This window comes from Cicer arietinum, chromosome 6 (genome assembly GCF_000331145.2).
Source record: "Cicer arietinum cultivar CDC Frontier isolate Library 1 chromosome 6, Cicar.CDCFrontier_v2.0, whole genome shotgun sequence".
In the NCBI taxonomy this organism is placed as follows: Eukaryota; Viridiplantae; Streptophyta; class Magnoliopsida; order Fabales; family Fabaceae; genus Cicer; species Cicer arietinum.
The window spans coordinates 70272811-70294773 of NC_021165.2; the positions used below are offsets into that span (position 1 = coordinate 70272811).

Here is a 21963-nt window from a genome sequence, read left to right on the forward strand (position 1 = left end):
TTATGTGCGTGTTTGACGTTTGTAAGAAACTGAGATTAAATTACATTTTATTTACTAACTCAAATATTATTTGACAAGGCACTTCTTTATAGGCGTGTTTGATATTTATAAAACACAAAATATTAAATTATATTATATTTGATCTAGTTTCCAAATGTTTTTGATCAAATGTTACCTTAGTAACTACATAGAGTATCCTAAAAAATTTCTATGTTACTATCTTTGTTCTAGTGTTTAGAATGCAACTTAAAGCTCTCTACCTATCCCTAAGATTGTGTTATGAATGGATCGAATACCCGTCCTCCCTCACAAATTATTTAGATTTATCTTTTAATTTAAACACTAATTAAATTAAATTGTCTTTTTAATTTCATATAAGATGATAAATTTCACCATAATTAATTCACAAAACTGTGAAATCATGAATTCAAATCCGAGACAAAACGTTCAACCTAACAATATCGGTATTTGCCAGTTAAATTAAAGCTTAAAGACAATTAAATTAAATTATTAACTCAAAATTTTTTTACAAACAATTTATAAATAAAGAATCATAAACATATTTTAATTGATGAACTATTCCAAACCAATAAAAAAGTATTGTATAGCTTTTAACCACACCTTAATATTTTGTCGTCACAAAACCACAACTTAAAAATTACAAGATTTTGTTTTATACATTTCTTAATTAAAGTTTTTTTTCGTCTTATATGCACTGCTTAATGTTGACCTAAAATAATTCTATTGATGTATATTAATAATACCAAATAATGATGGAGATTGGAGAAGGCTTAAACTTAGTAATGGAGTTTATGTTTTAAGAAACTTGTCTAATTGTGATTGAGAGGGTTCAGTAAAATAGTGATTAATACCAAACCATCCTCGGACATTAGCAAAAGCTATCATAACCATGCAATCTTTTGAACAAATTTGAATTTAGTTTAGTCGAATACATTGCAGTAGTATAATCTACGAATTCAAATTTTATATTTAACTTTTTTAAATTTAAAATTTGAATCGTCCGCTCTTGATTGGATTATTAAGATACACCGAAAATACTTAATCTATATTTCTTTTGGACCCTTGTTTAAAGGTTGTGATCAAACTAGGCCCTTATTGCCAAATGCATTGTCCTTCTCCTTTCATGTATACTATTATGCCTGAATTACAATGATCCCACCGACAAATCTCACTAAAAAAAAAAACAACTCAACAACAAAAAAAGACAACTTGGAAAATAGACATCTCACCATATACACTATATGTCTTTTTTGCAGACAACAAACTCATGTGAATCATGTTTGTAAAACAGTTACCTATCACGTTTGCATGTTTTGTTGCCCCATTAGGTTTTCTTTTTTAATACAATTTGTTACCTATCACCTCAGTTATCCCTCTAAATATTATAATTTTGTCAAAAAGAAAAACCTATAAATACTATAGTTAAAACATTAACAAGTTTTATTTAGAAAAAAAAAAAAAGAAAAGAAAGGTAAACTTAAAAAATAATATCAATTTTTTATTTAAAATTTCAACTTTCTTAATTTTCGTAATTTGATCAATGTAATTTTATATGACGGATGTTCATCCAACCCCTAATGTTTGTTCATTTTTATTGAATCATAATTTCCGGTAGTGTATTAGAGAGCGAATGAGCATTTATCATCTTACATTTGGAGACAAAGGTAAAGATAGCAAATCGGGCTATCTGAATTTTCGGGCTAGACTAAAAAACTCAAACTTATTTAAAATAGAAGATTGTTCATTCACCCCATATTTACTCACTTTCCTTCAAATACACAATTGAAAGCTACAATTCAATAGTGTATTTAATTTAATTTTATACTATCCAAAATTAAAAATACAATAAAAAGTAAAAAAAACAAACAATCACGAGACTTGATGAACAATCACTGCGGTCTGCTTCCTAATATATATATTTAAACTGAACCAACGCCACCACTTAAAATATAGTATGAATTTTATTTTATATAATAATAATATAGATTTTACATTGAATCAACACCATCACTGAAAAACATAGTATATTAATGGGTATGTAGAAAAGACATGCATCAGTGAATAGCAATGAGATTACTATTGTCTAATAAACTGGTATTATAAGAACATAATTGTGCAGAAAAAATTAATCCTTGGATGTTGACCTTTTTAATTAAACATATCTAGATTGACAGGATGATACCATTGGGCCATGGGTGGGGATTGGACTCGGATAGGATAAAAAGAAAATGGACCTATATAATTTTTTTTCTCTGGCAGTGTATTCTATCATAAAGTAGTATTTTTTTAAAATCGACAGACCCCGGACCACCCAGAGTCCGGCCGTACTAGCCGGACTTTGGACTTCAGTGGGACGGGTTAAAAAATCCAGGTCGATAAATGGACCTAAAAATTCTTGTTCAATCCCTACCTTTTCACGAGTTTTTGCAGGCCGACCAAGTAGACCTAATCCATCTTGCCAACTCTAGACAAAGGTAACAGTTGTTATGTTAGCATTTTTCTTCTTTACCGAGATTTAAACCTTGATCTGGTGGCCTTTTTACTCTTCCACTCCCTTCAACCATTAGTTCAAACCACAAAACCAGGTCAACTATCCAACTCCATAATTCATATACCAGTAAATTTCAATTACAGACTTTAATGAACTGTAGGGCATAAATAAATAAATAACAGTACTATTCTAGGATGTCACAAAAAGATAAATGTACTCTGCAGTGTTTCAATATTTTAGAATTCAATCTAAATGTTTAGTAACTATAAAGTACAAATTTGACTTTGAAAGCCGATACTAAACATTGCTATGCTCTTTAAATATAGTTCTAGTGTAACATCAGTACATCACATTCAATGTGCTATTCTCTCAACTAGTTCTATACTTAGTTGGCCTGTACAGAAACAGAAAACATGGAGACAAAGTCATAATTCCCTAACATATGACTTAGAAACAGAAACTTAGCTGATTCACACATCATCACTTAAGAGACGAATTGGTTGGCATGTGAAAAATATTTAAATCAGTGTTCAAATTTTGCTACAATGCAAAGCTATAGTATTGCAATAGCAGCTATTTGAGAACACTTTGCTCTAACCACTATTCCGCTTTGAGGGAGGACAAGTAACTTTCTTCATTGGCCTTATTGTAATGATGTGTAATCCTTCACCATTAAAATCTCGCCACATAACTTTCGTGGTATTTGCTCTAACTTATTTCCCTCTTGCCATGCTTGCCCTACTGAAACACCCGGTCCTAGATAGCGAACATATATAACAACTTGATCGTTGAAAGGATAAGGATGTTTAACTGCAAAAAATAAAATATTGGATATAATTGGTATATATGATACAAATAACAACCAACAATCCAAAAATGAAACCTGTAGAAAGCATAGCAATGGAAGAAAGTATGTGCATTACTCCCTGCAGTAGTAAATATAAGCAAAAAGATGCATGCATTTGGACCAAATACATATTACCTTTTTGCTTATATTTAAGATCGGAAAGAGTATTTATGAAATAAGAAAGGTAGAAGTTACAATGGAATCAATATCCCTACATAGAACTAAAGCTCTTCATCTATAAAACGCAACTATTTTCTCAAAAAGATACCTTACTCTCATGGACTAAAGGCCTGTTTGGAATTTAGATTGACTTATTTGAACTTATCTACCAATACAAACACTAGTGAAACTGTTTGGGAGAACTTATGGTATGTCTTTAAGTTGTTTTCAGCTAATATTTATAAGTTATCCCGGATAGCTTATGAAAACATTTGACTTTATTTTACCATGTGTTGTAAAAATAACTTAAACATGAGAGTTTGTAAGAAAAAAAAGCTTATACATAAGTGCTTATGCTATAAGCTGTTAAATAAGTTATACATAATAGATTCTTCTCACAGCCAGCTCAATGTTCCTCTTTTCTCACATCTTTCCTTCTTTTTTTCCTAGTTTGTAGACTTTCAAGATCCTAGGCCCCTGTGACAATTGGTGAATCGGCTTCCCTTTTGGGCCTAGTGACTAGTTTTGGGCTTGAGAGCTTCTATTCCCACCCTGTACATGCATTTCAAAAATATATTTCTGGAACAACCATAGTTTTTTTCCCCACCAGAAGTATACTTCCGAACAAAAACACAATTGTTTTTCTGTTCGGAAGTATACTTACAACATACGTGTCGCATTTTAGAAAAGTTATGGGAAAAAAGAAGCTTTATAGGATTTTTACCACCCAACTCAATTTTTTGTGCATTGCAGAATTAACCTATGAACAGGAGGAGATACAGTATAACTAGAAAAGAGCCACCATGAGAACAACACCACAAGAATACACTACACAGGTATCTATCACAGAGAACTTGAACTTTTAAGGTTAAATTTTAACATCTAAAAATCAATATAAAATTTTAAAAATATACGCATCACCGGCTCCCAAAAAACACGATGAAGACTTCAAAACCAAGTTGATACACTAAAATAAGAAGATACCATGGCAACAAGCGTGCCCAGATCTTCAATAAAGATGAGTGTAATTAGTAATCACCCCTAATGCATATAAATACTTAAAACAATGTTGAATATAAACTTACAGCAGTAAGTAATAAAAATATCCTTGCATAAAAGAAATCAAATAGCCCTTACCTGATCTAGGAAATCCTAGTGGAAGTTCTTTGATATCAAACACTCCGTCCCCAAATTCATATGCGAAATCACAAGGCTGCTCGGTGGACATCACTTCCTTAAGTTGTGTCATCGTAAAATACAGAGGAGCAAAAGATTCAGCAAATGCAGCCAAAACTGATCCACCTGTGTGATTGTGAAATTCACACAATATGTTAATAGTATGCACTATCAAATTAAGCTTGAAAAAAGAACCGCAATGCAATAACAGGAGAAATGAATTTTTCAAAGAGCCTTATAATTAATCAAAGATTGCATCGAAGTATTGAGGAAAACCAGCATGCTTTTACAACCTAATCAAATCTTCTACAGTTCTAAATTGACTATTGAAGCAATAAGACTGAGAAACCATGATTTAAAGAGTTAAAGAGCAAACAATAGACAGGCTGAAACAAATATGCATTATTTTACTGTTACTTTTGGACAATCAAAATATATAGATACATAAAACTTATTTTCATCCCTTAACAAAGAAAAGGGAGCACATGCTAAATGTCATGGAGCAATTTCAACACTTGTATATGAGAAAGTAAGATGTCTGTTTTTGTAAACGGGTGTGTGCATGTGTTGTGCATAAGAACACTATTTCTCCAACATTTTGAATAAGTATGCACAATGAAGCGCCATAAAAATGATAGACTTCACTAAACTTGTATTAGGGAATATATGTATTATTACATCAAAAATTAAGAAACATACCAATGAGTCGTCCATAGGTCTTCCCATCATTGCAAGAAAATATAACCTTAAAAAGTAGCAAAACAATCAACGGAAGTCTTCAAATATACAGTACAAGAGGAGAAGAAAAAAAACCAATAGAAAATTGAAGGTTTACCTTTTTGAAGGAATTAATCCAGGAAATTGGCATTGGTCCTATTTCAAAAAGTTCAATATTGATAACTCAGGTTTTTAAAGATTTAGACATGCTAAAAATTAAAGGCAATTAATGTTAAGACAAAGTACGCTGGAAGAGAAAACTACCAAAGAAAGTAAGCTGAAGTTGTACGGAAAGAAACATTTACTAATTCAATTTAAAGGTTTTATTTCAGTAAAGTCAAATAGGAAACAATAAAATCGTAGGTATAGTGGTTAGTGAGGAAGAGGAGGAAGTCATTTTGTATTCATTCTCCATCCATTACCATGTAGCACTGACACTTCACATCAGAGGCATGTCAGGTCTCCGACACCAATATATGTAATTACATTCAAATATTTCATTTTATCAAATTACTGTTGGTGTCAACGTGTCAGTGTGCGGTGTATGCGTCTGTACTTCATATTACACCCCTCTGACATTAGAAGACAATGAAGTAGTAGAAAACAAAATGCATTCATTCATTGTATTCAACTTAACTGTGACAAACACCAATAAAAGTAATTAATCACTTCACTTACCTCCACTTGTTCGGCAATTGTAATATTCAAGCTTCACATCATCTTTGTCGGAGTTGATCATCAACAACGTAGATTCACTTTTCTTTACTAACTTGGGATCTTCATATCGTGTACCAGCTATCTGCCAAGCCATTGATATAAGTCTGCACAAATCTCTCAAAGATGTCCATATTTCCACCTTTAAATAAATCATCGTGAAATACCAATTACAGTTAGCCTACTATGAACATTTTAAAAATGGAGTGAGGAAAAAACCTAGGTTTTAACAATTGCAATAGTCGATGACGCCTTTCCTCCGGAATATCTTCAATTTTTTTCCTGAACATACATATGAAAAGTGAGTGCAAAAAAGAACAGTTTCTTTAGATTGAAGAACTTGTATTGCAACATGACTAAATCTACAAAGAATCTAGTTACAATAAACACTCTCATGGTATGCAGAGTAGACAAGTTGTGCTATACAGATAAATGTCTTCTTTACATTAGCAGACTAGCATTACATAATCACTACACAAATAAATGTTCTTGTTACATAAGCATACATCACATAATGACAATTGAAAGTCATATCCAAATCTACTCTATAAAGTCATTGGTATAGCTGGAAAAAAATTACTGTTTCTTTTTACTTTTATGACCTATGTAGCACCAACACTTCAGATTGAAAGTGTATCCAATATTTGACACGTGTTGGCGTCCGACACCGACACATTTGTTTACATTCAATCATTTCTATTTTCGTAAGTTGAATAGTTTCAGTGTTGTGTATGTGCTTCATAGGTTATAAAGTCGTTGGTATAGCTGAAGAAAACTCAGTGTTTCTTTGTATACTGTTATAGCCTATGTATATTAAAGGCGTGTTCGATATCCAACATCGACATGTTTGGTTACATTCAATCATTTTCATTTTCTTATATTATTATCAGTGTCTGACGTCTATTGTCAGTGCTTCATAGGTAATAAAATGGTTGGTATAGCCCAACAAATATTAGTGTTTCTTTGTGTAATATTAATTATAGCCTATGTAGCACTGATACTTCAGATTAGTGTTTCGGTCCAACACCAACAGATTTTTGTTACGTACACTCAATCATTTTTGTTTTCTTAAATTATTACAGGTGTCTATGTGTTTGATATATGTGCTTCCTAGGTCAGGGTGAGGGTGATGCTCCCCCACCCCATTCCACCACAATATATAATACTACTTTTGTCTCATTTTATAAGCACCCATTGCTTTTTTACATATATTAAGAAAATAGACAATGAATTTAATGTGTCCATTTTATCCGAAGATGTTTCTAAAACAACCTTTGTATTTGAATGAATTAATTTGACTTCTCATATTCCAAGATAAATTAATAGTATTAATAAGGGATATGTTTGAAAAAAATAATAAATGTTTATAAAAGTAACTTGACTTGTTATATTCCGAATAATTTTTTTTTTTAAATGGTGCTTATAATTAGGGAATTGCTAACCTATATTCTCAGTTTTGGTTTCTACTCTTTTATCATCTTGTACTACAAAAAGAATATGCCAAACAAATAAAAATCCAATCCAACAATGTTTAAGTGTGACATGAAAAGTGTGCACAACACAAGAAGCTAATAATATCATGAAAATAAAAGAATGGAAGAAATGAGTGAGCATTACCATAGATATGCAGCAGGATTATATGAAGCTGGATCTAAAGGAATTAAGTTGTTAGGAGGATCAATAAATGCAACAACATCTTGTTCATCAAAATAAGACCTTTTCCCATTTGGAAGGATTTCAAAGGGTTTATCATCCCAATTGGTTAAAGACACAGTACCGTTGCCCAATCTAGATTCAACAACTCTCTTCTTTGAATACAACCCTAAACCTATAATAAAAATTTCAAGTTAGTGTAATTAATAATTGAATTGATGTGGCACTTTAATTCTGAGGTGGTTTTCAAGTTACTCACTCATTCACTTACCTCTGAAATGTGGATATGTTGGGCGATGGATGAAAGGTGGACGGTGTGGATGAACATGGCGGGTCTGCCTGCACCACCACCAACTTGGTGTCGATGCGGTGGTTGTCGCTGGATTCATAGGATGCAGGGTACTCTTCTAACGTGTGGGGAATGGAAGGAGTGACGATTTTGGAGAGATAATAATTATTCGTGTTTATTTTTGAAATATAGATAAAATTAATATATATTTTTGAAATTAAATAAAAAATAAATATAAAAAAATTATCTCCTACTTAACGATAGTATATCTAAAGTACCTCTCACTTAATTTAATATTTTCTATTTTCAATGATCCAATTTAATAGTTTTAGATTAAATATGGTCATATGTTGTTCTTAATGTGTATAATTTGATTAATTTTTTTTTGGGTATAATTCATTAGGAAGGGTGTAACATTTTACTACTTTTCTCGTAAAGGTTGAATTAATTTTGACTAAACTCGTTAGTCAACTTAATCAAATTCTATTAGTTTAGATTGGATGAAATACTCGAATTTATTTTTTAAACCGGAGGCAACCCAACTCTATGTTTGAACAAGTTGGTTTAGATTGAATATGGTGACACGATTTTTTTTTAAATCCTAAAAAATATATAATTATATGATTTTCATTATCTTGATAAATTCAACACTTACATTAAATTTGACAATCTAAAATTTTAACATTTGAGTTTAATTGAAACACCTTTTAAACATGAATACAATTTTTTTTTTTATTTTTTTAAACAAGAATTAGAGTGTAAAAACATCGCATGGTACAATTGACGTTCCAATTATGCGAGCACCCAAAAACTATCCTCTATAATTTTTAATTTTCTAATAAGTTTATTTAATAAAAAATGCAAATAAAAAAAACTTGAAGAACTAAGCCAAAATCCAAGAAAATAATAGTAGATAATACTCTCATTAAATACATTATATGAGTAACCCAAAATGATAAACCCAAAATACAAAAATAAAAGTGCAGAACAATAATACAACCTTATAATCTACTTTTATTTTGATTAAATCTTAATATTTTATAATAATAATTATAAAAAAAAATTAATTTAAAAATTATATACATAATTTAATATATTACCTTAAAAAATAAACTTATTGAATAGAAAATCGAATAAAACCGATATTATTTACCTCTTTTAGCGAAACGAGAATGTCGTTTACTTACATAGAAATGACACACTGTTATCGTGTATGAAACTCTTATCCATTTTTTCTTTCTCTTCAACACTGAACAAGTTAACAACACCAACCAAAACTACCACCTTCAATTTCAATTCAATTTCATAATCTTCTTCTATATTCAATCAACACGAAAAAATGCTTCTTCAAACAAGAAACTTTAGTGCACCGCATTTCACACCAAAAACAACAACTACTAACAAAATCCCTTTGTATAGCCCTTCAAATTCAATTTCATTCCGATCAACAAAATGCTCAATTTCATCACCCCAATTGGAATTGAAAATCGATAACAATAAGATTACCAAACCATTTCCATCTGAAGTTTCAAGAACCGTTATGGATTTAGCTAGGGTTGGCACACTTTCTACTTTGACTCAACAGGGTCACCCTCTTGGTATTGGTGTTCGATTTGTTGTTGATTCTGAAGATGGAACCCCTTTTTTCTACTTCAATCATAATGCTATTCCCACCACCAATAACAACATTAACACCCCCTCTTCACTTCATGTTCAGGTAGACACCTCTGATCGAACTCATGTTGTGTCCGGTCTTTGATTACTAATCAATTCATTTTCTCAAATTATTACCAGTGAAGCTGTCAGTGTCAATAATGTTGTTTCCAGTTTTTGTGTTTGTATTTGTGCTTCATAGCTTAGAATATTTGGTTGGAACAAAAACAATAATTGGAATTGAGTTTTATTTTTTTATTTATTTAATGCATTGTATGTGTTTGTGTTTATCAGTTTGTATAGTCTGGATTGTGGACATAGACGCTACACCAACATCTTGATTATATTTAATTAATTGGTTTTATCAAATTATTACTTGTGTTGACTTGTCAATGTGGTGTCTGGTGTTGGTGTCTATGTGTCTTTATTTGTGCTTCATAGCTTAGAATGTTTAGTTGGAACAAAAACAATAATTGGAATTGGATTTTTTTTATTGAATGCATTGTATGTGTTTGTGTTTTTGTTTATCAGTTTATACAATCTGGATTGCGTACCCCTCAATGTACACTTCAAGGAACCCTTACAAAACCGGAGGATCCAAGCTTGATCAAGGTGAGTGGACTAATGTCTATTATTTTTCAAATTCAATGGGATCCACTGCATTTGGTATCTTAGTATGGGTATGTACCCTAGGTATTTTGAAATTGTGATTGTAATGTATTGTCAATTTAGTTGCTGAAATTGTTGAGGTCGAACAATTTGATCTCTTAGATTAACAAAATTTAAAAATGATCCGTAAAATAGATCTCATTAGTTTAAATCAAATGGTTGTGTTCAAGTGGTTAATGAGCTTCGGTTAGAGTAAAGTCGACTTGAAGTACCTTAGATCGAACCCTGACTAAACAATCATTGGCTAGATTTTATTATCTTCGGATTACCAAAGCGCATTTCCTTAGGAATAGGAGGATTAAGATTAAAAAAAAGATCACACTAGTTTGCCTTGGACAATTGCAGAGACTAAATTGACTAACTCAAAAAGATTAATGTGATTGAGGATTTTTTATTTTGGAATCATTTTAGAATTTCGGTAATTACATAGATTTTCATGGTTAAATTTTTGTTTACTAACTGCAATTGTGAGTACGACAGTATGTTGTAAACTTGACATTATGAAATTTTTTTGAAAAATGCAATTGATGTTGACAAATGTGGTTATGAAGAACTCAAAAACCCTGGCCTTGTGGCCTCAATTGTGATTGCATCCGGCAGTTTATAGCCATCTACATGGCTTGTGTATTCTGTTTATGTTTTTTTTTTATCAAACCTCACTGCCTTCTGTTTATGTTTGTTTAATCAAACCACATGGCAACTCTGCAGCGGTTTGCTTCATTGTGGAAGAAGAGGTTTGGAGAAGAAGTTGATCAAGATTTTATGTATATTATTGCTGTAGATAGGGTGCTGCACTTGGATGATTTGCAGGAGGTTGAGACCTAACCCTTCATTTTTCTTAAATCGATATTCTAGCCTATACTACTAGTGTACTAGTACTAATAGGTTTCTTTGCTTATTAACCTTGCAAGTTGGCTATATCAATGTTTTTCAGGATGGTGTGTGGTTCACCTCTTTAGACTACAAAAATGCTCAACCCGATCCCCTTCGAGAGTTTGCTGAGAATTTAGTTGCCGAAATTAACACCAATAATATGGAAGACATTACTCGCTTTTGCAATGTCTATGCTGATCTGAATTTCCAGGTACTTTTCCTGTAAGTCTTTTTTGTGGATGGATTTGAATTTGAGACTTCACAGGCTTGTACATTATTTTACCGCTTATACACCAGTATGTTTTTTGTATAAATTAATTTATAGTATGTGATCTTACTCACGGTACTCGAAATTTCTAGATTCGTCTTTGAGTACACTTGATGTAACTATTTTCCATTTCATTCATGTCCTGTTGTGAGTGTGTTTATTGCCTATTGTATGTGTTTGCTAAATAGAAACCTAACTTGAAAACAATATTGGGGCCGGTAAGTTAGTTTTGTTGTGTTAACTTTCAATATATGATTTCTCATCATAGGTCTCAGAAGCAAAGATGATATGGGTGGACCGTCTGGGCTTCGATTTGCGTTTGTTTTCACCTAATAATGGTTTATTCGAGGTCCGCATTCCTTTCCCTAGAGAAGTCAGCGATGAAAAAGGTGCCAAGTCAACATTTAATTGTATGTCACAATTGGCTTGGGAGGTTGAAAGAAACTTCCATCCTCTTGATTTTGAGAAGGTTACACAATTGAAACACATAAAGTCTTGATGCTTGAGTTATATTTTTATCTGCACACAACCACTTACCAGTTTCGGCAAATATGCAATGGGAAGGTTTGTAATTTTTCGAGAATGTGACAATTTTTATGGTGTTTGTATTCCATGATGATTCATTTGAGGCTTGATGTAGAGATCATTTTGAAGACCAAGCTTGACTAAGTTTTGCAAGGTAATTTTATAGAAATGTTTGCAAAATGTTTCTTTCTAAAAAAAGTGTTTCGATATTGAATTGAATGTATTTGGAAAACACAAAAATCACGGTGAAAAATCAGTGGGAGGGCTCTAAACTCAAGGTGGCATTTATCGACCGCCCAATCAAACACGGTCTGAGAAATGAAAAATTCTATTTGTAATTGGATTTAGACCAGCAGTAAAAATCTATGGTGAATGTTCATATAATCCCCCAATTTTTTGGCTTTTTACCGGATCCTAGCTTTCATTAGTGTATTTGGGAGTGAGGAAGCAAAATTAAGAGGGTGGATGAGGATTCACCAAAATGTATTATCATCTCATTGTACAACATGCTCATAAGCCCTAAAATGAAGTTACCAACTCAATTAATTCAAAACTAAGAACTAAATGTGCAGATTAAGATGAATGCCACAACATGATGTTCCCTTAACAATCTTACCAGATAACGCCAAATCTTGTGTAGTGTTTGGGTGATGTGTTTGTTTTATACATCTCACAGGTCTTATCTGAAGGGCCTGGTGGTGTGTACTAATCAAACAGTTGTCAATTCTGCTATTCCAGATATCAGATTCTAGTGGGCAACTCCAAAAACATTATAGCAAGATAACACATAGTGGAATGGCTGCAATATCCTGAACTTTTTTCAAACATATTAAACAATATACAATAGTGAAAAGTTAAAATAGTAACCAAAATTCATTACTAACCTACCAAGATCACACGTCTCCGCTGAAATTCAAAACTTGTCATTCTTAGAACCTAGCTCCAACTTGTGAACCTTTTAGATGCAAGTCATTGTTGTGTTCAAATGTGAGTAGTTAAATCTCACATCAACTATAAATAAGTTAATTGTTGAATATACAAGTTAACTGTTGGATGTATAAGAAAGATAATCCATATATTCATTGTCTTAAGATTTTGAGTTGAGGTGCGATGTCGAAGTTTCATGTGGTTCTGAAACATTTGGTTCTTTGTTTCTTCCACATATCCCCGACAGCCAGGACATGCATATATATTTCATAAATTGGTTAGATGTAAATAGGGGTGTTCATGGTGCAAAAATTGCACTTTATTGAACCACATTAATGGTTTGATTCAATTTTTGAAAATCATTTTCGAATTAAGTTTATTGCAGTTTTGAATCGGTTTAAAACTGGTTTATAAATATAAATTAATTTAATATTTTAAACAAATTTTAAGTTAAAATCGATTTCGAACAAGTTTTTCGAAAAAAGAACATTGAAATTTTGACAAAAAATTCAAATTTTTTGGATTTTTTTAAGAAATATATTTTCGAGAAAAATATATATATAAAAAAATTTAAGATAGAAAGTTTCGATTATTTTTTGAAATAAATTTCAGAAAAATAATTTCAAAATTTTTTTGATTTTTTTTCTAAAAAAATGATTTAAAATAAGTTTTTTTGAAAATATAAATTTTGAAAATTTTTTAAGAATTTTTTTTTAATTGAGTTTAAAAAAAATTTAAATTTATTAAACTGATTTTTGAATTAATTTGGTTAACTGATTTATTTTAAATATGTAGTAAAATTCATGAACTATTTAATTGATTTAATTTTTGTGTGTACAATGTAATTCAATTTATTAATATAGTTCAATTGACTATAAATTTTGTACACCCCTAGTTGTAAAACCATTGTAAAACGAGCTTTTTGTTGATGTTGTCAACGGTGAAAATCTCGGCACGAAATTGTCTCTGAACCAAAAAGGTGACAGCCTCATCAATCTTCTTATGCTGTTGATCTTTAAAATCAGCCATAGTGAGCAATGAGACACGTTTCTGTTCAAAATGAGAAGAAAAGAAAAGAGTTGTCACAATGTGAATGAGAAGATATAAAAGGCTCAAAGGTATTTAAATGATGTAGTGTGTACTATGTAATGTTCATACGAGTAATGCTAATGAATGGTACTTAATAAATTGCTACACATCTCTTAAAAAAATTCAAGGAAGTACTAACATGTGTTCAACATCTGATTCTATACTAGGGTGCATGTTAATAATTTTATAAATATTAATTATATTTTAAAAGAATGGAATGCACAATTTAAAAAAATACATCATTTTTAATATAATTTTTTTTCTTTAGTATACTAATAAATATCTTAAAAACACATATCAACATTTTTTCAAATTACAATTCATTGTTGAAAGAATGGATGACAATTTTCAATGCCACTGGAAATGTAGGATAAATTATTTCTTTAAATGTGACAAATATCACATGTATTCAGACTCAGTATAACCTTATAACGAAAATTTATTAGTATTCTTTTTAGATATTGTTTAGAGATAATGTATATAATAATTACTCTTCGATCATAAATATATCTCCGTACCAAAATCCTAGTTACCATCACCATCACCTCCTCTTTTTCGGCATCAAAAGCTTAGAACTTATTTTCCTTGTGAACGACTTTGTGGGGCTTAGACCTTTGTACTAGGAAGGAAATCGGCCAAGGTAAGGGTTTTTCCCACACAAATTATAGTTAGGTCGTTGGTCGAATGGCATGAAATAAATAATCGTGATTACTTATGTTTTAAAGGAATAAATGTAGACTAACAGACTAAATAATAAAATCCCAATTTTGTTGAGATTGAATTGTAACATTTGACTTCTATGTGGTAAAATTATAAACGTTAAAGTGTTAATTTTTATAACCTATATTATATCAAATTTTTATCTTTACGTGTATGTGGTGAAAGTCTGAATTTTTATCATTATTTGTCTATGAATATGTGATACTCATGATATGCATGTGTGTATGTGTTCTTAATGATGTGTGAATAAGGTGATGATTTTAAAAAAGTGATTTTGAATGCAGATGACATAATTCTTAGTGGGTTGTGTGAGAATATATTTATTTGATACTATGTCATGAAGATATAGTATCAAATAAATATATTCTCACACAACCCACTGAGAATTATGTCATGTGCATTCAAAATCACTTTTTTAAAATCATCACCTTATTCACACATCATTAACAACACATACACACATCTATATCATGAGTATCACATATTCATAGACAAATAATGATAAAAATTCTGACAAATAATGATAAAAATTCTGACTTTCACCACATACACAAAGATAAAAATTTGATATAATATAGGTCATAAAAATTAACACTTTAACATATATAACAAGAAAATTAACACTCCAACTAATATACATAATAAGAGTTAAAATTTTATCACATATAACATAAAATTTCATGTTTTACTACATAGAAGTCAAATATTACAATTCAATCTCAACAAAATTGAGATTTTATTATTTTAGTTGTTAGTCTAGATTTGTTCCTTTAAAACATAAGTAAACCCTTACCTTGGCCGCTTTCACAAGGAAAATAAGTTCTAAGCTTTTGATACCGAAAAAGAGGAGGTGATGGTAGCTAGGATTTTGGTATTTTTATATTTACGAGTTATATTTTTAAAGAGTTTGTGAAATAGGGTTTGTAGTAGTGGTAGCTAGGGTTTTAATATTCTTTTCTCAGTGTTGGGCCTAGATGAGGAATAGAAGGGAAAAAATATTATTATTATTATTATTATTATTATTATTATTATTATTATTATTATTATTATTATTATTATTAACTTTAAATAAAATCAACAATTACCAAAGCTAATTTTTTTAACACAATTTCATTACTTACGTATTACCAATATTTCAAAACTAATATTTATAAAAAGTAATTTAAGTAATTACTATTTTAAAATATATTAATAACAAAAACTTTCATATTCACAATATTAACCACAATTATTACTATACTATTTTACAAAATAATTATATAAAAATACTACCATATTTATAGAATAGTCAAAAAAATAAAATTATAAAATATAACATAAATAATCTATATTTATTACTAAATCCCACTAAATACGTATAAAACCATCATATCGTAGAAAATATATAGAAATAAAGAAAATTAATCACGATATTATTACTATCTTCAGACAATTATTTATAAAACAAACAATTAAAATAGAAAAGTCTTAAATAATTGAAATATAACTATGCACACATTTATTATATAGTTTAACGCACACGAAAATATCACCACAAATATCTAATGCAAATCTACATGTAAACTCACTCAAAATCTTATCTTCAAATAGCTAAAATACCATTATATTTATGAAAATAAATTAAATAACTAAATATAATATTTATAATTTATATTACTCATTGAATCAAATATATATACAATTATCAAACTATAAGAAACTCACACATATAAGGAGAAGTAATCATAAAATTAATCAACATATATTCTAAAATAATTTTACCACCAAATTAATTTCTTTAAAATCCTATTTAATTAATAAAATAGTCGATTATGAAATTTGAGATGTTACAATTTTACTCAATTTAAAAGAATTTCGTCTTCGAAATTTGTAATGACGAATAAGCAAATTATTATCTAAATTACCACAATCAAGATTGAAACTTAGTCTCTAATGTATTCATAATTTATTTAGATACAACACATATCATAAATCACCTTGCATAGCATGATAGGAATTATAACATGAGTTAACAACACATATCACACGTAATTTAATATTGATAAGTTCTAGTTATTTTTAAATAATAAATTTAGAGGATGTTACATTTGTCGCTAACAATTCTCTTCGACAGATCAAGTTAATATTGTTTAAAGACGAGTCACAAGTTTGAACTCGTCTTTAACAACTCGAAAGTAAATTCCCTTTTCATTGCTTCACCCTAAAAAATAAAGTAACAAATTTGTTACTCTATTTGACAATATCTACCTTTCTCAAACTTGCAGGATATATGTATGTGTGAGATTCCTTTCTTCCATGCAGAACAGTTTTTCAAGTGTTCCAAACAGCAGCAAAAAAGTGCCACTTAGTTTCTCTAGAAAAGAAGTAAAGAGTATAAACAAACATTAATTAAACATGGTTGCACAAAAAACACATGCACACAAATATCCTATGCAGAATATTAGTCCAGAACCAATATTTCCATCCAAAGATTTTAGTGTATCTTTGCTAAACTCAACTGCAAAAATAATAGAATCAAAATTTTCGGTTTTTTTTTTGGAGAAACACAAACATAATTCATGATGAACATAAAAGTTCTATTTGATCATCATGGCACAAGTCAAGGCTACATAAATGATATTATGATTAGAGAATAGTTAGAATAAAATCAAAATTGGTCATTGCGATGCACCCTATATGATCTACAAGCATATCTACAGCTACACAATACATTTACCTCACCTCCTTTAAAAAATAAGCTCATGAAAATAATGATGGTAAATGATTAACATTAGATTAATTTTCTAATATAGGAAGAACATTTGTGTTAACACATTTGAGGCTAAACAAGAAATATTTACAATCCTCCTATATTGAAAGCTTACTACCAAAATATGTTGCTTGCTGAAGCTTGTTGAATTTTTCGTATGCCTTATCTCGTCTACCGTCGATGAGTAGACAATTTAAGAATACTTGCAGCTCGATTGAAGTCTTAGACATACATGCATTAATTTTTAAATTTCCTCGCCTCGATTTCCTTTCTATGCTGCAAGGTTTCCTAAAATTGCAAAAAGAATCCCAGTTATATAGTAGAACAACTAAAGTTATCATCAAGCCTAAGTTTTGTGGTCAAATTAAAACGACAAGGTAAAATTAGCCTTGTTCGGATAAAAAACTTAATTAAGCCCTTATAATTATATCATAAATGCTTATCATATAAGTTTTTATGTATAAACTATTTCTATAACAAACGATAAAATAAAATCAAATTATTTTTATATAAACTATAAGTTGTTTTTATAAGCTATCTTGGATAACTTATGGAAATAATAAGCTGAAAATAGCTGATGAACTTGTCATAAGTTGTTTCTTTAAGCTCTCTCAATCTAAATAGTCTTACAAGTGCTTATACTAGTAGATAAACTCAAATAAGTCAATACAATCAAGTCCATTGACAACTTTGTTATTTGTTATAGTTCAAACATGAATGCAAATTTCAAGCTCAGATTAATGGAACTTACCAGTTTCAGCTTTAAATTAGAGATTGTCTTCTCTCTCTGATAAGCAAAAAACTTCAATGACTGAAACAACAGCAGGAAAATCAGTCTTGACTATAAAATGAAATTTAATTAATAAAAAAATACATATAAAAGAATAGGATGTGATTTTTTTAAAGAAAACTAGAAGAATAATTAATGCAGAAGAAATCAATCACTTACTCCAATTCTCTGCATTTCAAGAGACCTGCGCAATGCTTTTCGTTTGGTTAGAAGATTTTTCGCTATCTTTTGTGAAGGCCGACTATAGTTTTTTCCACGGTAAATAATAATCGCATGGCCTTCTTTTAGTTTATCAACCGAAACTAAAATTCCGCCACTCTCTCTCTCCAAAAATTGTGAAGTGTAGATGACCTGACTTAATAGTCTTTGCATCGTAATGACCTTCGCTATTTCTCTGTGTTTCCAATACTGATGTAGTCCTTCCAATACACCATCAAATATTCCTCGCCGTCCTGCGCTCATTGTTGAACATAGCTTCTCAAGAGTATGAAATAGTCAATGAAGCTTTACCACCAAAAAGAGACTTATAATATATTTGTATCTAAGTTGAGTTTCTCAATCCCGTGTCCCAATAGAATTTTGGCTGTGATTGTGAAGCTAGAAATTAGAGCTTCGAAGAAACCGCATCATACCGTGGTTTGGTCAAATTCCAAACATACACTTAAGTGAGTACTTAACTATAATAGCATCATTTTGGAAATATATGTATTGCTGAGATTATGCTTTTCTATAAAATATCAATTAAGATGTCATCATGGTTTTGAGAAAGTTATACTCTCTCCCTTATGGTTAAGTACAAATAATGAATATTTCCTTTTGATTCAATTTTACAACTTTTTCCAAAGTGGCACACCAAGTACTCAATTTCGTCACTAAAATTGTAGGACCATACCAACCTAGTCCTCTACAATATCAATATTCTAAAATTATCATTTTGCAATTCCAAAAATCATTTTAGAATATAGATAATGTGGGAGACTAGGTCGATACAACTTCATAATTTTAGGGACCAAAAATCCACCAGGATTTATACCCTTGACATTGCAACTACGCGATAGTTCGTAATTATCAAAGAAACAACATCACAAAATTTTCTCAATATATAGACTATTCAACTAAATGAAATTATATAACCATGGCATTGGATTATAGTCAACAAAAAACAAGTCACCCAGATAAATGTAAAAAGCGAAATAGCTTTACCAAGCACTAGGCAACTTCTCATCTTCAATCCCATCTTTCTGAAACATTCTCTCTCCTCATCCGTCATTATTTCCAAATCTATATCCTCCCCAGCAGGTGTCCATACAGCATTTAGTTTCGATAATTCCATTGCAGATCTTTCTATTTTCTTATTAAGCTGCATTATCCATATAATTAAATTTATGAGATTGTCAGAATATAACAAATGCAAAGGGTAAAAAGCAATATAAACCAAATCTCACAATGAAAGCTTTATGCTGTTGCTCTTTCAATTCCTTCTCCAATCTATATATTTCTGCTTCCAGTGCAATGTTTGAATCTACATTGACTTCTTTTATATCCTCAAACTTCATTTGGATTTTCATAAATTCGGTTAAAGTTCCACTTGTACTAGCTTCTTGTGGTAGTTGCAATTCATCAAACGAAGAAAAAGCTTGAATTGCTTTCGCCCGCGCGACTTCTTCGTGAAGCTGACAACTTTTAAGCTCCAGCTCTCTCCTTTCTACCAAAGCTGCAACTCTTCTTGGAAGGAAATCTTTTCCCCTATAGAGTAGTATATAAAACTTGTTGCGTAACAATAGAACTCCTCCGGTGAGACGCTGTAGTGCAGACATTGAAGTTATTCACATTTTTTACATTAATTTGGCTTATTAACACAGTTCAAATATATGGTTAATTATGTTCAGTTGATGATTAATGAATATAACAAAGTGGCACAACCCATTATTAACCATCACTGAACACAATTAACAACCATTTTCAACGCTATTAACCGCAATTTTCAAGAAACTTTGCTATATCTTGCACCTCACTCACATTAACAGTAAATTTTCTATGAAACTATCTATCAACAAAAAACAAATTATAAACTTGCCTTGAGTTCATTGGCCATTACTTCATTGTCGGTATTTGGAACTCCGTACTTGATAGCAATTTTCGCTGTATGACTCTTCTGCCATAACTTTAAGATAGCAGCCGCTAAGCCTTGAAGTCCTCTGTTTCTTCCTTCATGATAAAGAGACAAAAATGAATTAATTAGCCTTTTGCATACAAGGATAAGCATGAAAGCAGTTCCGCTAAGCATTTTCTTTTCCAAACTCATAAGCTATTATCCTCTATTGCACCAACACTTCTGATATAAGGTGTATCCTAGTGTCTGACATGTGTCAGTGTCCAACACCGACACATTGATTACATTCAATTTATTCATCTACTCAAATTATTACTAGTGTCAATGTTGTGTCCAGTGTCTATGTCAGGATTCATGCTTCATAGCTATTATCAACTTACAACCAACTAACTACGATTTCCATATTAAAGTTACCGATTGAGTAATGAGTAGTCACTCTTAAAGCAATTACTTCTTGTTCTTGATACAAATAATGCTAGGACATGCAAAAGTAGTAGATCAATATTACATGAAGAACACGGCTTAGTCATGAAAACTTTACGCGTTTTTCAGCATCAAGCTTAAAACAAGAAAATAAATATCTATGATGTATTATCAGCCTGATGAAATTGAAAGACTGCATCAAGAAGGAGGGTACCAAGAACAAAATGAGTTGGTAAAGGGTGAGAAATCTTCCTGAAGTATGTTAGTTCATCATCGGTTAGTTTTGATCTAGCATGAGGTGGACAAAGCCTAAATGGCGGCTCAAATCCAGGAACCACTTCTGGAAGTAAGTCAGCATCTACCGGAAGCGGCTTATCCATCCACCAATCAACGAAGCGAGGTCCTAAGCCATCCAATAATCTATCGCATTCCTTCTCATACAATGATCCGCTTCTCGGTTGGTAATTCATGTTGTAGTTGTCAGTTGATAGAGAATCCTTATGCTCAGCATTCGAGCTCAGTATCTCACTTGAACTCTGGGTGGATTCAACCCGGGAAAGATCACCCTTGGTGGCTGATTTCACCTCATTCGTTTCATAAGAATTTGTTTTTTGACTTCGAATATAACCGGTATGAATCTTTGGAGAACTTTTTGAGGTCAACTGATAGTTGCATCCTCGGTAAACGACAAGAGTATCCTTCTTACACCAGATAACCAAGCCTCCAGTCTTTGTCTATTCACACAGGAAATGAACACTAATATAGCCATCACTTAACATGTAAGAATAACACATGTAACACAAAACAGAATAACTATCTACAAGTCAAAGCAATTTGGCTGATATTAAAAGATTCATACAGCAAAATATTACTTCCTCCGTCTCATATTTGAGTGTCAGCTTAGTAAAAGAAAAATGTCTCTAAACAAGTGTTGCTTTTATGTTTTCAATATAACATTCACTATTTGATATCAATTCTACCCTCAAATTAATACTATATATATCACTCATAAATTCATTATACTCCACTATGCTTTTACGACAATGGTTAACAACAGATGATTAATAATGATAATTTTGTAAATTGTAACACTCTTT

General features: G+C 30.8%; 3 protein-coding genes across 4 annotated transcripts in view; 1 reads left to right on the forward strand and 2 right to left on the reverse strand.

The window, feature by feature from the left end:
- Positions 1–2709: 2709 nt before the first annotated feature.
- LOC101507220 (uncharacterized) lies at positions 2710–8243 on the reverse strand. The gene is made up of 8 exons (XM_004507479.4): positions 8050–8243; positions 7743–7953; positions 6345–6407; positions 6090–6232; positions 5530–5567; positions 5394–5439; positions 4656–4820; positions 2710–3322 (listed from the first exon to the last, which is right to left on the reverse strand). The coding sequence occupies exons 1-8, from the start codon at positions 8165–8167 to the stop codon at positions 3156–3158; spliced, it is 951 nt and encodes a 316-aa protein (XP_004507536.1). The 5' UTR covers positions 8168–8243; the 3' UTR covers positions 2710–3155.
- Positions 8244–9252: 1009 nt separating this feature from the next.
- On the forward strand, positions 9253–12189 carry LOC101507537 (glutamyl-tRNA reductase-binding protein, chloroplastic). The gene is made up of 5 exons (XM_004507480.4): positions 9253–9784; positions 10252–10332; positions 11098–11202; positions 11324–11473; positions 11799–12189. The coding sequence occupies exons 1-5, from the start codon at positions 9407–9409 to the stop codon at positions 12027–12029; spliced, it is 945 nt and encodes a 314-aa protein (XP_004507537.1). The 5' UTR covers positions 9253–9406; the 3' UTR covers positions 12030–12189.
- A 4567-nt stretch (positions 12190–16756) lies between these two features.
- LOC101507850 (chloroplastic group IIA intron splicing facilitator CRS1, chloroplastic) overlaps positions 16757–21963 on the reverse strand; it is a 6515-nt gene continuing 1308 nt past the window's right edge. Inside the window, exons 2-9 of one of the 2 annotated variants that reach the window (XR_003473661.2) lie at positions 21081–21600; positions 20408–20538; positions 19776–20132; positions 19534–19690; positions 18490–18782; positions 18292–18351; positions 17659–17828; positions 16757–17144 (exon numbers count right to left, since the gene is read on the reverse strand). Coding sequence is in view for 1 of the 2 variants with exons in the window: in XM_004507481.4 (XP_004507538.1) it covers positions 17778–17828; positions 18292–18351; positions 18490–18782; positions 19534–19690; positions 19776–20132; positions 20408–20538; positions 21081–21600 (1569 nt within the window). In the remaining variant the exon portion in view is untranslated. Of the gene's footprint in view, positions 17145–17397; positions 17829–18291; positions 18352–18489; positions 18783–19533; positions 19691–19775; positions 20133–20407; positions 20539–21080; positions 21601–21963 lie in introns of those variants that run through there. The other variant, XM_004507481.4, reaches the window with a different exon arrangement.

Bases quoted from the DNA above. Each gene is read 5' to 3' on its own strand.
- LOC101507220 (XM_004507479.4), bottom strand. From the start codon at position 8,167: ATGAATCCAGCGACAACCACCGCATCGACACCAAGTTGGTGGTGGTGC. The intron at 4,821-5,393 runs GTATGTTTCTTA...ACAATCACACAG, and splicing joins GACCTATGGACGACTCATTG to GTGGATCAGTTTTGGCTGCA. The intron at 3,323-4,655 runs GTAAGGGCTATT...TATTTTTTGCAG, and splicing joins ACTAGGATTTCCTAGATCAG to TTAAACATCCTTATCCTTTC.
- LOC101507537 (XM_004507480.4), top strand. From the start codon at position 9,407: ATGCTTCTTCAAACAAGAAACTTTAGTGCACCGCATTTCACACCAAAA. The intron at 10,333-11,097 runs GTGAGTGGACTA...GCAACTCTGCAG, and splicing joins AGGATCCAAGCTTGATCAAG to CGGTTTGCTTCATTGTGGAA. The intron at 11,203-11,323 runs GTTGAGACCTAA...AATGTTTTTCAG, and splicing joins ACTTGGATGATTTGCAGGAG to GATGGTGTGTGGTTCACCTC.